The sequence below is a fragment of the Primulina huaijiensis genome, chromosome 2 (genome assembly GCF_012295235.1).
Source record: "Primulina huaijiensis isolate GDHJ02 chromosome 2, ASM1229523v2, whole genome shotgun sequence".
NCBI lineage: Eukaryota > Viridiplantae > Streptophyta > Magnoliopsida > Lamiales > Gesneriaceae > Primulina > Primulina huaijiensis.
In genome coordinates this window covers 1,917,457-1,931,966 of record NC_133307.1, presented here as the reverse complement: position 1 = coordinate 1,931,966, position 14,510 = coordinate 1,917,457, and the positions used below count along the sequence as shown (strand labels likewise).

The window sequence follows — 14,510 nt, the reverse complement described above, 5'->3', positions numbered from 1 at the left end:
GTCCGAAATGATATGCTGTGTTTTTTTACTTGGGAAGATGTTATTTTGGAAAGGCAAAAACTTGTGTGAGACGGTCTCACGGGTCGTATTTTGTGAGACGGATCTCTTATTTGGGTCATTCATGAAAAAATATTACTTTTTTTGCTAAGAATATTACTTTTTATTGTGAATATCGTTAGGATTGACCCGTAAAGATCCGTGAAATTGTCTCACAAGAGACAAACTCTTTTGGAAATAAAATATTTACACAATTACAAATTTTCAGAAATAATATCTAAATCGATTATTAATACATCATCATCATATTTACACACAAATATTAATATACTATTAAACATCGGTTGATTGTAAAAGATTGAAAAAATTAAATTATCATACATGATTAAAGATATACACAATTCTGTTATTCAAATAAAGTGATTTATTATATCTAGAACTATGTTTTAAATTTCAAATGTAAATGTAATTTAATGAACGAACTATTTTTTAATCGGTATTTTCCAAATAATAACACTTGTTGTCATCAAATATGTCAATCGGTGATCTCACAAATATCACATTTATCTTGACAAAAAAGTACCATAATTGTCTTAGAGAAAATATAAAAGAAAATAACTTAATATTTTTTATATGACCAAACCCTTGTTATTTTATCAAAAATTATAATTGACGATAACGATTTAATTCAAATATTTTATATTGTACAACCGTTTAAACACTACCATTCTATTGTTCCAAATATTTCACTTTATTAAAATGTATAACTTTGATTCAAATTTTTTAAATCATAGAACAAATCAAGCACCATTTTTCGAGATAATTATAACACATACCAATTTTATATTACATTTTCTTGTAAAAAAAAACTTGTATTTTCCCATATTTTTCGATTTGGAATTGATTTTGATTTAGAAAAACAAATTTCAATCCTAAAAAAAATCTTCTAAATATATATATATGGCTGCCGCTAAATCATAGACAGTTGTCTTTGTCCTTTTGGTCCCCCAAAATCTTCCGACGAAAATCTCCAAACGAAAACATCCTCGTCGGCTGGAGTACGTTCCCTTCAATACCTAAGAGAGATGGTAGTTTTTCTATACACACAACAAAAGTACAAATCAAACGAAACATTAATTTATTAAAATTGGATGAGTGATAACTCTCCGTGTACTCCTCTAGATTCCTCCATGTACCTCCCGTTTGCACCTAAACGTGTTTGTTTCTTGAATCTGTTATCCGGTGGTATTTCGAAGCGGGTTATCTTGTTTTCTTGAATTCTTTACACTGACAGTATTTTTTTTCTGAATTCTTGAGTGGGGAATTATTGATGGCTCCTGCGTTGGTTTTGAGCGCCGATAAATTTTTTCCTATCAATTCATGTACCCAAAACCCTTTGAAACTTCCTATTTTGTTTCCATTAAAATCCAAGATTCATTGTTCCTCCCACCAGAAGAATCCCAAGAAGTGCTTGAATTGGTACAAAAGGAGCAAAGCCCATTTGGTGAATCCATGTATCATAACCCCAGATGAACAATTACCCCAAATCAGTATCAAACCGGTGAAGGATCAAGTGTTTAGGAAAAAGAGTGGATTTTTTGAGAAGGGCAGTCAAGAAATGCTGGTTTTGTGTGGATTTGGTTACTATATGAATGGTTTCAGGGGATTTCCTTGGTTGGCACTTAATTTTCACATGGCATACAATCTGAACATGGATCCAGCTATGTTGCAGATTGTGCAGAATTGTGGTAATTTGCCTATGGTGGCTAAGCCTTTGTATGGGATCTTGTCTGATGCTCTTTATATTGGTGGTGCTCGTAGGATTCCTTATGTTTCCATTGGAGGTAAAATCCACAGTTTTTTCTGTTTTGCAGACTGAGTTTTGTGATTGAGTTTTTTGTTATGCCATGTTATTTGGATTTAGCTCTTATTCTTTATTTGGTTGGATGGTTTTCTTTTGGCTACGGGCTTTAATCTCGAATTTCATGGCTTTTGATGGTATTTATTATTGGAATTCTTGTTGATATATTACTTTGTTGGTAAGTTCTGAAAATCTGTTTTGTTTTTTGTTGTAAATTCCTAAAGTTAGCTAAGAAACTATAGATTATAACGAATGCTTCGATTTCGGTCTTCCGCAATAATAACTTTTGCATTTCAAGAAATTGATCGATGCTTTGTTCCAATTTTATTCTGTTGGTAGTTCTAAGAGTGTGCGAGAAGCACAATTTAATGTTATATCTATAATGCATAATTTTTCTTTATGTGCACCCTTCCATTGTAGTTATAACAAATTAACTTCTGCTTTGTTACTGGATTTGTTATGTTATCACCATCGAGCTTAGCAAAGACACAGATATTTTATCTATCCATAGAATCAACAGTTTATCAAGTGTTCTTTCATTTTTTTTATATCAATCCAAATACTAGTGACGAGCCATAATATATTGCGACTATTCAGTTCTTTTGCAGGCTTTATCCTGGGGATCGCTGGCATTAATCCCAATAGCTAGTGTAGCTTGTCCAGCTTTACTAGCGTTTGTTCTATTAAGCAATCTTGGAGCATCCATTTCGGAAGTTGCGAAAGATGCCCTTGTTGCAGAATATGGTCATGCAAACAAAATGCCTGGCCTCCAATCTTACGCTGTCATGGCCTCGTCCATTGGTGGGATTTTAGGGAACTTTTTTGGTGGATTTTTTTTGCTAAAAACACAGCAAACGAAGTCAATGTTCCTAGCATTTGCCGCCTTACTCGCATTTCAATTGACATTATCTCTAAAAACGAGCGAGGAATCCCTTAATTTACCTCATATGTCAGATAATGATCTTGTGAAAAAATCAATACCACAGAGCATCAAGAAACAATATTCTGATCTTATGGTGGCTATTAAAGAAGACAGCATCTTCCGACCTCTGTTTTGGGTCGTATCATCTATTCTTCTGGTCCCGATTCTATCAGGCTCGTTATTTTGCTACCAAACACACTGTCTGAATCTTGACCCTTCCATCATTGGAATGTCAAAAGTAACTGGCCAGTTGATACTTCTTTCTTTAACATTGCTATATGACCGGTTTGGTAAGAATATCTCTCTTAGAAAGGTTGCTGGTATCGTGCAAGTCTTGTACGCTTCCACCCTTCTCCTTGATCTTATACTGGTGAAGCAGATAAATCTTCAAATCGGGATCCCAAATGAGGTGTTTGCTCTTTGCTTTTCGGGGTTGGCAGAAACTATCGCGCAGTTTAAGCTCTTGCCATTCTATGTGCTCATTGCTAGTTTGGCTCCACCGGGTTGTGAAGGATCTTTAATGTCCTTTTTAGCATCTTCCTTGTGCTTTTCGTCCACCGCTAGTGGATTCTTGGGGGTCGGATTGGCTGGTTTTCTTGGAATATCATCTGGAGATTACACTCTCCTGCCTTTAGGAATTGTTATACAGTTTTTTCTTGCTTTACTGCCCCTACGTTGGATTGAATATGTTCCCGTGTCGCGAAATATTCCTGAAACGTATAAGAAGGTTGGGAGAAGTAAGAGGACTCGAAGAAACCGACGGGTTGGGAGGGTCTTGTATGATTTTTTATATTCTTATCGCAGAGAGAGGGAGTCGGATATGAAGAGATGATGGTCGATGAAACAAGTCTCTGGCAAACACAATTTTCTGATTCTTTGGATGTCATTGAAGGTGATACTGATGCATTCAAAGGAACTGTGCAGGCGTTCCCAGAAACAGCACCTACCATAATTGTAAAAACACGAGGAAGAGCCATGGGTTTGCTTCGAAATGACGTGCGGATCCAAGAATTTTGATTGGTCTGATTCTGTATATTGGAGGGATAAAACTCGTGCAAAGAGAAAATTAACGTATGAAATCGGAAGAACTTTATTTCGGGTAAGCAGCTGCTTATGCACGTCCAAGTGTCATTCACCTATCATTCACATGCCAAAGGAACGGAACGCATCCCGGATGTGCAACATAGTGAGTTTTATTAAAAGCTACTTCGATGGGCCTTCGGTGTATCGTAGCTCAACGTGCTTGTCAATGTCATGCTTCCGAGATCAAGCACTAAAAAAATAGTCTCATTCTCAAATTATAAAATAATTTTATTTTTATTTAACATAAATCTTATTGTAATAAATTTATATCCCATTTGTAACTATCATATCTTAATTAAATATAATTTTATTATTATTATTTTGAATTTTAAAATAATATTATTTTTAATATAAAAAATTGTTATGAAATGATAATTTTAAAGTTTTATTTTAATATAGTCTCGATATTTTTGACATGTTATTTAACTCCAAAAAAAAATTTTAATATGTCATTAAAAAAATATAAAAAATTGGTATAATCGATTAATTTGTTTTGAAAAATGGATAGTTTTTGAATTGAAGGTGTATCCGTGGATGTTTACCGTTGGTAATTTTTAGAACAAATGAAATGATTGTCTTGGTGTAATGATGTAAAGAAAACACGAGAATTTAAGATGAACATTGACATGAGATTAGATATCGCTTGATCTGATATATACAGATCTTTATCATCTCTTTAATCTATCTAATACTATTTATACAATGTTAGATTAGATTTCATCCAGTTTGGGCAATCAGATGTAAGAATTTATAACCATATACACAACTTAATAAACTGAATTCAGAAGATGATCGTTACCTCCAATCATTGAGTTTGAAAACGTCTTGAATATATCCTTAATATCTTGTAATTGTTTATGAGTCTTCTAAGTACTTAAAGGTTCAAAAACATTTTGCATCTTTCTAATGGTCAATATCTAGATTGCTATGATTATTTCCATACAAATCTCTCACAAATCTTCTGATATATATATTGGCCCATAATGTTCTTAACAAAACTTATTGGAGAGACAATATTGTGAAATCTTAAATACCACTAATGTGAAGCTTGTTTCAATCTTTATAGTTCATGCTAAATGTTCACATTACAAGATAAGAGTCTTCAAGGTTATTTCATATAATCTTCTTATTCTATATCACCATTAAGAAATATTTTTTACACATCTATCTATTGTAAAATCTAAATCAAATGAGTTATTAATATAATGAACATATAAAAATAATTTTCTCTAATAAAATATTTACATGTAGTCAATTCTCTTCCCTTGAGTGACTAAGAGTCTAGCCTTATATTGTTAAATGTTGCCAACTGAACCAACTTTAGACTTCATTACTTGCTGTTGACTTCATTATTATTCATAACATTATATTACAATTTAGATTTCTTATGCTTTTGGTTTGTGAAAACATCTCAATATTATTTTCCGTTCAAGAATAAATATTCAGTCTATTCTAGATACATAATATAATCACTTGAAATTATTGATCACTGAATTCAAATAGATCTTCTTAATGTTGCATCAACACTTTGAAGTTAAGTCACGCGGTGTTGTTCAATCGAATGCTCTATAGCTAAATATGCTTTAAGATCCACATGATCATGATCATCACTTTGTTGAATTTAATATGATTGGTTCCACAATACACACTTTAACTCGATGAATGTTGTGAATAGCAATCGATATATATAACTTGTATGAATGAATGAGAATCATAATTATCAATATTTTGAATTTGATCGGTTTCACTGATCAAGTCATTAAGAAATTTTGCATATCTTGATTCTACAAACTTTGTGATGGACAGTAAAATTTATATTCTTTAGACCTTTGGTATATTCAAGGAAATGCCAATGAATGTTCCTTAGGTCTAACTTGTTTTCTTGTGGATTATCAACTCTTGCTTTAGACAAGCATACTCAAACATGCATATCTCCCAAACTCGGTTTCCAACATTCCATAATTCAAATGGTGTCTTTTTGAAAAACTCATTTGGAATCGGATTTAACATATACACAGACGTCATAAGAGTTTCAATTCATAAGAACTTAAGAATTTTAGAGCTACTAACCATGCTTTGCACCATGTTCATGCTCAAGTATATCTTCCATAATACCTTTTTCCCTATCTAATCTCTTGGCATTGCTTCTCTATTTCCACCTTAAATGTTTTATCAAACGTCCATCACATCATATTTTTTATGAAGCAAATAGAAATATATCTGCCATGAATAATCATAAATAAAGGTAACAAAATATTTTCAGACTATATAAATCAATATCTTGCCACATTATCAAAATCTATAGCTTGTTGTAACGATGCAACTCAAATATTTTAAACCGTACAACAACTCAAACATCATGTTTCGATTGTTTTACCCAACATTGATAATTATTGCACCTAATAATCTCCTTTTATCCTATCTTACCTCTAGCCACTCTACAACTCATCAGAGCCCTTTTGATTGTGTAGTTTAATCAATTCATTTGTTGGAAGATATATGATATATTTGCAAGCTCATGTTAAAAATATTTCATGTTTTGATAGGAGAGTTATTTGATACGTATCCCAAACCCTTATGAGTGTAGTAAGTGAATAATGTGAAGAGCAGTCAAATCCTATGTATTTTTATGGAAGTGGTTGCTCATGATGTTGGTATAATAGATATTAATTTTCAGGATAAGTAGATGAAGCGGAAGGAGGATGAAGAGTTGAGATAATGAATCTATTTTATACTTGAGGACAAGCTTAATTTAGGTATCCGTTTTGATAAGCTTGTAATAGTTCATATTTTTGTTATCACAATTCTCCTTGTTCTTGTTCGACATGATTAATTGATACATTTTTGTGTTATTTTATTGTAGTATCAAATTTTATGATCTTGGAGCAAATATGAGCTAAAAAAGTGATTTTTCATGACACTTGAAGTTTCCAAGATAAAACCTTGAAGCAAGAACAAGGCAGAAAAGAATCCAGCTTAAGGCGTGGGCACACTTGACGGGAAAAAGTGAAGTAAAAAACCAAAAGAAGATTTATATTAAGACATGCCCCTTATGTGAGTTTAGACCAGCGGGATTCGAAACTACGGGATCTCGAATTTTTACAATGATTCTATAAAAACTCTAGTTTTCTTATTGATAACCTTACCTTTTCCTAGTAGCATTAGGTTTTATTATAGTGCTTTTGCGATTTCCTTTAGACAATCCTCTCTTCTCGTGAATGTGAAACATAATGGAAGGAAGGCGCAAGAAATTTCAAGAACCCTAGCTTTTCATCTTTTGATTTATTTTTCATGGAGATTGCAAACCAACTCATGCCTGTCTGAGCTTTTATTTCTGAGTCAAGACATATTTTCTTTATTTATATTTTATCACCGTGAAGTTTTGTCTTAATTTAATATTCTTGTTTTGTTTCAAACATTTGTTATGAGTTTATTTTTATGAAAGTTGCATGTCAATTGATCTGATAAATTAGTTTGATGTGTGATTTTTTTATTGTTAACCATAAATTCAAGGATCCGTGATTGTAATGAATTATTGGTAAGCAAGTAGCGGTAGTTTAAGTGTGTTGTGTTATCAAATCATATTTAATCTAAATAAATCAATGGAACTTGATTTATCAATTGAAACTATCTCGATTGTTAAATTGTCTGAATTAAATGTTTACTTAACCGAAAAGCTATCTTTAATTAACATGGAACAATATCGTGCTCATTTGATTACTGATAAGTTTTAACTGTATAAGCTATGTTTGGTCAATTAAATTAGAAAAACACAAGAATTTTAACGGTTATCCCTATAATACTAATAGTATGTTTGGAAGAATTAAAAATGAGATTTGGAATTAGAACTGGATTTGCATTCGAAATAAATGGATTTAGAATTTTATTGTGGTGTTTGACTAATGTTATTTAAGAATGAGATTTGATAGTTAAAATTAATATTATCTGATAGTTTAAAAAATTGGTTTTACTTATTATTTTTAAATTTCTTTTTTATTAATAATATTTAATACCCACGTATTGTTTATACATGATATACAAGAAAATTATTTATAAATATAAGAAAAATATATGTTCTTTATTAAATAAATTTTTTAATAATGAAAAAAAAGTTCATCAAAAGAAAACTGAGATAAAGTCGTCAATTTATTAAAATTAGTTTTTTTAGTATTAAAAAATAACCGAAGATAATAAGAAAAAAGAATTTTCATAATTTTTAAAATATATAAATATTTTTAAATTATTACTATCGCGTATTTTCACCTCGCAAATACACGATTGTCAAGTTTTAATATAAAAAAATAAAGTATCGTTCCCACGAGATGTATATATAAAAGTATATCATTACTTTTAATTAAAATAGTCACGACTTTATCGAGAAGAATCAATAAAAAGCTTAGTCTACTTAGAACGAATTAATCGTAAATAACTATTAATCGAATCACCGAATTGAGCAAATATCAATAAGAAAAAATATCCAGGGGAATGATTTCACTTAACTTCCACGATAACTATTCTCGATTGAATTTATATTCATGAATTCCACTCAATTAATAGTCAAGAACACTTATTTATTTCATTCTCTCTTTTCCAATTGATGAATAAAGTGTATCATTCAAACTTCGATTCAAACATTTCTAATAAAAATCTAAGTTTAAATGATATAAACAAACGTTTGATCTTACCTAAACCTCACTAAAGTTATACGCCTTCCGAACAGTATAAACATTTAACGATGTGTATCTAATGATCCATAATTCTAGTCTCACTCCAAGTTGTAGAATTAATATGATAACAATCAATTTAAGGCTAGTAAATTGAAATCAATAAGAACTAAAAAACACAATTAAATTAACATAAATTCAATTATATAAACAAAAGAGTCAAAATTATCGTGTCAACGAAGCTACATCATCTTCTAGAATTGAAAAGTCAGTGTATTACGAAATTTAAACTAAAACACAGCATGTTTGAAGATTTAGACATCTCAATACAAGAATTTAAGGGGCAAAAAAAATAGATAACAATTCAGAAGTAGTGTCTCTGTACTCAGATTCGTCGTTCTTCGTCATTGAGATCAATCCTTGCGTTTCAAATCTTTCTCTGATGTATCCTCTTTGTCTCTCACGTCTTTTTCTCAAAAACGGCTCTCCTCCCTCTTTGAAACCCTATTTCTCCTTTTATCATTCGTCCGAGCCCGTAAAATAAAACCCAAATATCTTTCCGTGCATGCATTAGCGCCGTGGTGCTTGTCAAGCAGCGCCTAGGCTCCCGTAAACCATACTCCAATCCCAGACGTAGCGCCGCGGCGCTTGTAATGTAGTGTCGCGACATGCTTCGCCAATCTTGGCGCTGCGGCTGAGTTGTAGTCCTGCAGTTCTTCTTTCCCTTCTATGAAGCGCTTCTTCCTTGGAGCTGCGATGCTAGTCCATCTACAGTTCAGCATCAAAAACACCTCTAATTATCATCATTCATCCAATAATTGTTTACCTCCTGCACGACACAAAAACAACAAATATCACGCATAATTCTGTCCAAACCTAACATAATTCAAATGAATTCCTCATATAAATTAAATGCAATTTTTGAATTTATCAAACCATCTCAAACTTAAACTTTTGCTAATCCCGAGCAAAATAGAACTCAACTAAACAAAATAATCACAAAGTAAAGTAATTAAAGACTCTTGGTTGTAGAATCAACAAGTAACATCGGCCTCAGAGAATTAACTTTTCAGTCAAACGTATGCATAATAACTCTAGCGTTCATGTGTTTGCGTGTCTCGTGCCATTCTTGCCTACCCATTCGATCGATAAGATTCACTCACAAACTTGTTCACTTCACTGACTCTTGATCCCTTTAACTTTAGCTTCAAGCACTTTCCCCTAAGTTTAATATATACGTATACAGATCGCAAAGGACTTCTTTGGTTCATATTAGGTCAAAGAGACATTCAAGAAGCGTATTCCAATGGGTCATTCAAACTAATGGGAAGTGTGTGGATCTACTAATCATTATCTGCAATTGCTAACTGTGTTTCTCAACCCTACAAAATAATTTTTTCGATTGTACTATGAAGTATGTGTAAAATAAATGTATTGTTTTTGATAAAATACTATTTTTATTAGTTTTGATAAGAAAAATAATAAGTTATTTTGTTCATGGCAAAAACTTGTGTGAGACGGTCTAACGAGTCGTATTTTGTGATATGAATCTTTTATTTGGGTCATCCATGAAAAAATATTTCTTTTTATGCTAAGAGTATTACTTTTTATTGTGAATATCGGTAGGGTTGACCCGTCTCACATATAAAGATTCGTGAGACTGTTTTACCAGAAATCTTCTCTTTATTCATATAACTCAAATCCTATTTGAACTCATTATATTATTTCATTTTTGTTAAATTTTATTTAGTTATATCAAATCTCACTAAATCCTCACCAAATACCAATATCACGTTTTAAAATTTTATTATACCAAACACTCAAAACGAGATTTTTAATTCCAAATTCATTCAAAATTTGTGAAATCCATGGGAACTAAACACACAATAAAATTAATTGGTTGAAACCATATGAATAAATAATTTATTAGCCAACGATAATAATACAATTAGACAAAGGAAACCCGTTAAATCAATAAAATTGAATTCCTCTCATAATTCATTATTTTTTAATTCACAATTTGAATTTTGTTGTGAAAAAGTAAAAATTTACGGTAAAAAAGTAAAAATCTCAAACTCTCAAAATTATCACACTACACACTTTATAATATTTTTCTCTCAACTCAATTGTGATTTTCTTCACAAATGAGAGATCTATTTATAGAAAATTTTTACAAATAATCCAAAAATAAAATACATCATTACCTACATCATCACACACTAATTTTCAATATTCAACACCTAATTTTACCTAATTTTCAACATTCAACATTCACATTTTCAACACAAATATTTAACACATTTTTAAATAATTTTTCAACACTCCCCCTTGTGATGATGATCATAATGATTGTATACATTACGTGTTTTTATACTGCCTCGTTAAAAACCTTACTAGGAAAAACCCATTGGGATAAAAACCATAGTAAGGGAAAAAGAGTGCAGTCACGTAAACTCCCCCTCATGTTGACACGAACAATTCTTCACAAATTTCGTAGATTGCGCATCCCAATATTATATATGTGCTTTCTGAATATTGTCGTAGGAAGTGCCTTTGTGAAGAGATCTGATGAGTTTTCACTTGATTGAATGTGACGAACATCAATACATTTATTCTTCTCAAGCTCCTTGGTGAATGCGAAGAACTTAGGAGGAATATGTTTAGTTCTGTCGCTTTTTATGTATCCTTCTTTCATTTGAGCAACACATGCAGCATTATCTTCATATAGTATCACAGGCTTCTCGTCGAATGATAATCCGCATGAGATTTGGATATGTTGAGTCATTGATTTTAACCACACACATTCACGGCTTGCTTCATGTAGTGCAATAATCTCGGCATGATTTGATGAAGTTGTTACAAGTGTTTGTTTCTGTGAACGCCAAGAAATTGCAGTGCCTCCACGAGTAAATACATATCCAGTTTGAGAACGTGCTTTGTGTGGATCAGATAAGTATCCAGCATCGGCATAACCAATTATACTTGGATTAGCATCTTTTGAATACAAAAGTCCCAAGTCTGTCGTTCCTCGTAGATAACGGAATATATGTTTAATTCCGTTCCAATGTCTCTTTGTTGGATATGTGCTAAATCTTGCCAATAAATTTACGGCAAAAGATATATCAGGCCTTGTACAATTTGTAAGATACATAAGGGCACCGATAGCACTTAGATATGGTACTTCTGGACCAAGAATATCTTCATCATCTTCACATGGACGGAATGGATCCTTTTCTATGTTTAATGATCTAACAACCATTGGAGTACTTAAAGGATTTGATTTGTCCATATTAAAACGTTTAAGGATCTTTTCTGTATAATTTGTCTGGTGAACAAATATTCCACATTCTTTTTGTTCAATTTGTAAACCCAGACAATACTTGGTTTTTCCAAGATCCTTCATTTCAAATTCTTCTTTCAAGTATGACACAACTTCTTGAATTTCCTTATTTGTTCCAATGATGTTTAAATCATCAACATATACAGCAATAATTACGCATCCGGATGTTGTTTTCTTAATGAAAACACAAGGGCATATTGAATTATTTACATATCCCTTTTTCATCAAGTGATCACTTAGCCTATTATACCACATTCTGCCGGATTGCTTCAACCCATATAATGATCTTAGTAATTTCACAGAATAACATTCTCTGGGTTTTGAACTTTGTGCTTCAGGCATCTTAAATCCTTCAGGGATTTTCATATATATATTACTATCAAGTGATCCATATAAGTAGGCTGTAACAACATCCATAAGACGCATTTCTAAATTTTCAGATACTGCCAAGCTAATCAAATACCGAAACGTAATTGCATCCATCACAGGAGAATACGTTTCTTCATAATCAATTCCAGGCCTTTGAGAAAAACCTTGTGCAACAAGTCGAGCTTTATATCTTACTATTTCATTTTTCTCATTTCGCTTTCGAATAAAAACCCATTTGTATCCAACAGGTTTTACACCTTCAGGTGTAAGGACTATAGGTCCAAAAACATTACGTTTATTTAGCGAATCCAATTCAACCTGGATGGCATCTTTCCATTTTATCCAATCCTGCCGATTTTTACATTCACCAAAAGATTTTGGTTCATGATCTTCATTATCATTTATGATGTCGATTGCCACATTATAAGAAAATATATCATCAATTTCTTCTATATCTTTTCGGTTCCATATTTTTCCAGTATTAATATAATTGATAGAGATTTCATGATTCTCGTCAGTTTGTGGTTCTGACAAAACATTTTCATCATCATGTGTTTCTTCAGGAACATCATTCTCTATTTTGTGATCATTATGTGTTTCTTCAGGAACATCATTCTCTATTTTGTGATCATTGTGTTTCTCTATGAATTTTCTTTTTCGAGGATTTTTATCCTTGGAACCAACTGGCCTTCCACGCTTCAGGCGTTTAATGACATCATGACTATCTTCAATTTGTTTCTTCGGAATTTCAATTCGAGCAGGGGCATTTGCAGCATGTATATATGATTTAGTTACCCCTTTTGTGTCTGCAAATGCATCTGGTATTTGATTTGCTATTCTTTGCAAGTGCACAATTTGCTGTACATCTTTTTCACATTGTTTTGTTCTTGGATCCAGATGTAACAATGATGATACATACCATGTAATTTCTTTTTCGGTATGTTTCTGTTCTCCCCCTAACATTGGGAAGATTTCCTCATTAAAATGACAATCAGCAAAACGTGCTGTGAACACGTCGCCTGTCTGTGGTTCAAGATATCGAATGATCGATGGACTATCATAACCAATATAAATTCCAATCTTTCTTTGAGGTCCCATTTTCTTTCGTTGAGGTGGTGCAATAGGCACATACACCATACATCCAAAAATTCTCAGATGAGAAATGTCTGGTTCTTTACCAAATGCAAGCTGCAATGGGGAGTATTTATGATATGCACTTGGTCTGATGCGAATTAATGAAGCAGCATGTAAAATTGCATGTCCCCATATAGAAATAGGGAGCTTTGTTTTCATAATCATTGGTCTAGCAATCATTTGCAGACGTTTAATCAATGATTCAGCCAATCCATTTTGAGTATGTACATGAGCAACAGGATGCTCAACAATGATTCCCATAGACATACAATAATCATTGAAAGTCTGGGAAGTAAATTCACCAGCATTATCAAGTCTAATTTTCTTGATTGTATAATCGGGAAATTGATTCCTCAATTTTATTATTTGAGCAAGTAATCTTGCAAATGCAACATTTCGAGTTGACAATAAACATACATGTGACCATCTGCTGGAGGCATCAATCAATACCATAAAGTATCTGAATGGTCCACATGGTGGATGGATTGGTCCACAAATATCACCCTGAATACGTTCAAGAAACATTGGTGATTCAGTTTGGATTTTGGCTGGTGATGGTCTTATAATAAGTTTTCCAAGAGAACATGCTTTACATTGAAACTTATTATTCTGAAAGATCTTCTGGTCTTTCAATGGATGACCATGTGTATTTTCTATAATTCTTCGCATCATTGTTGAACCAGGATGTCCTAATCGATCATGCCAATTGGTTAATATTGAAGAATTATCAATTACCATGTTTGATTCAATGGGACGTATATGTGTATAATGCAATCCAGTAGGGAGCATTGGTAGTTTTTCAATCACATATTTCTTTCCTGATTTATATGTGGTAAGACACATATATTTCTCATTCCCTTCATTCATTGTTTGAGTATCATACCCATGGGAATATATATCATTAAAACTCAACAAATTTCTTTTCGATTGTGGTGAATATAAAGCATCATTGATCAAAAATTTTGTACCATTAGGTAACAAAAATTGTGCTTTACCACATCCTTTAATCAAGTCTACAGGACCTGATATTGTATTCACCGTTGTTTTTGTTGGTTTTAGTTCCAAGAAATATCTTTTATCTCGGAGGATAGTGTGCGTTGTACCACTATCAGGTATGCAAACTTCAGCTTGGTTCGTAGC

General features: G+C 32.2%; 1 protein-coding gene across 1 annotated transcript; it reads left to right on the top strand.

Moving 5' to 3' along the window:
- The first annotated feature begins 998 nt into the window (after window positions 1-998).
- LOC140963595 (probable folate-biopterin transporter 9, chloroplastic) lies at window positions 999-4,087 on the top strand. The gene is made up of 2 exons (XM_073422980.1): window positions 999-1,841; window positions 2,456-4,087. Exons 1-2 carry the CDS (start codon window positions 1,328-1,330, stop codon window positions 3,610-3,612), a joined length of 1,671 nt encoding a protein of 556 aa, XP_073279081.1. The 5' UTR covers window positions 999-1,327; the 3' UTR covers window positions 3,613-4,087.
- Window positions 4,088-14,510: the final 10,423 nt, after the last annotated feature.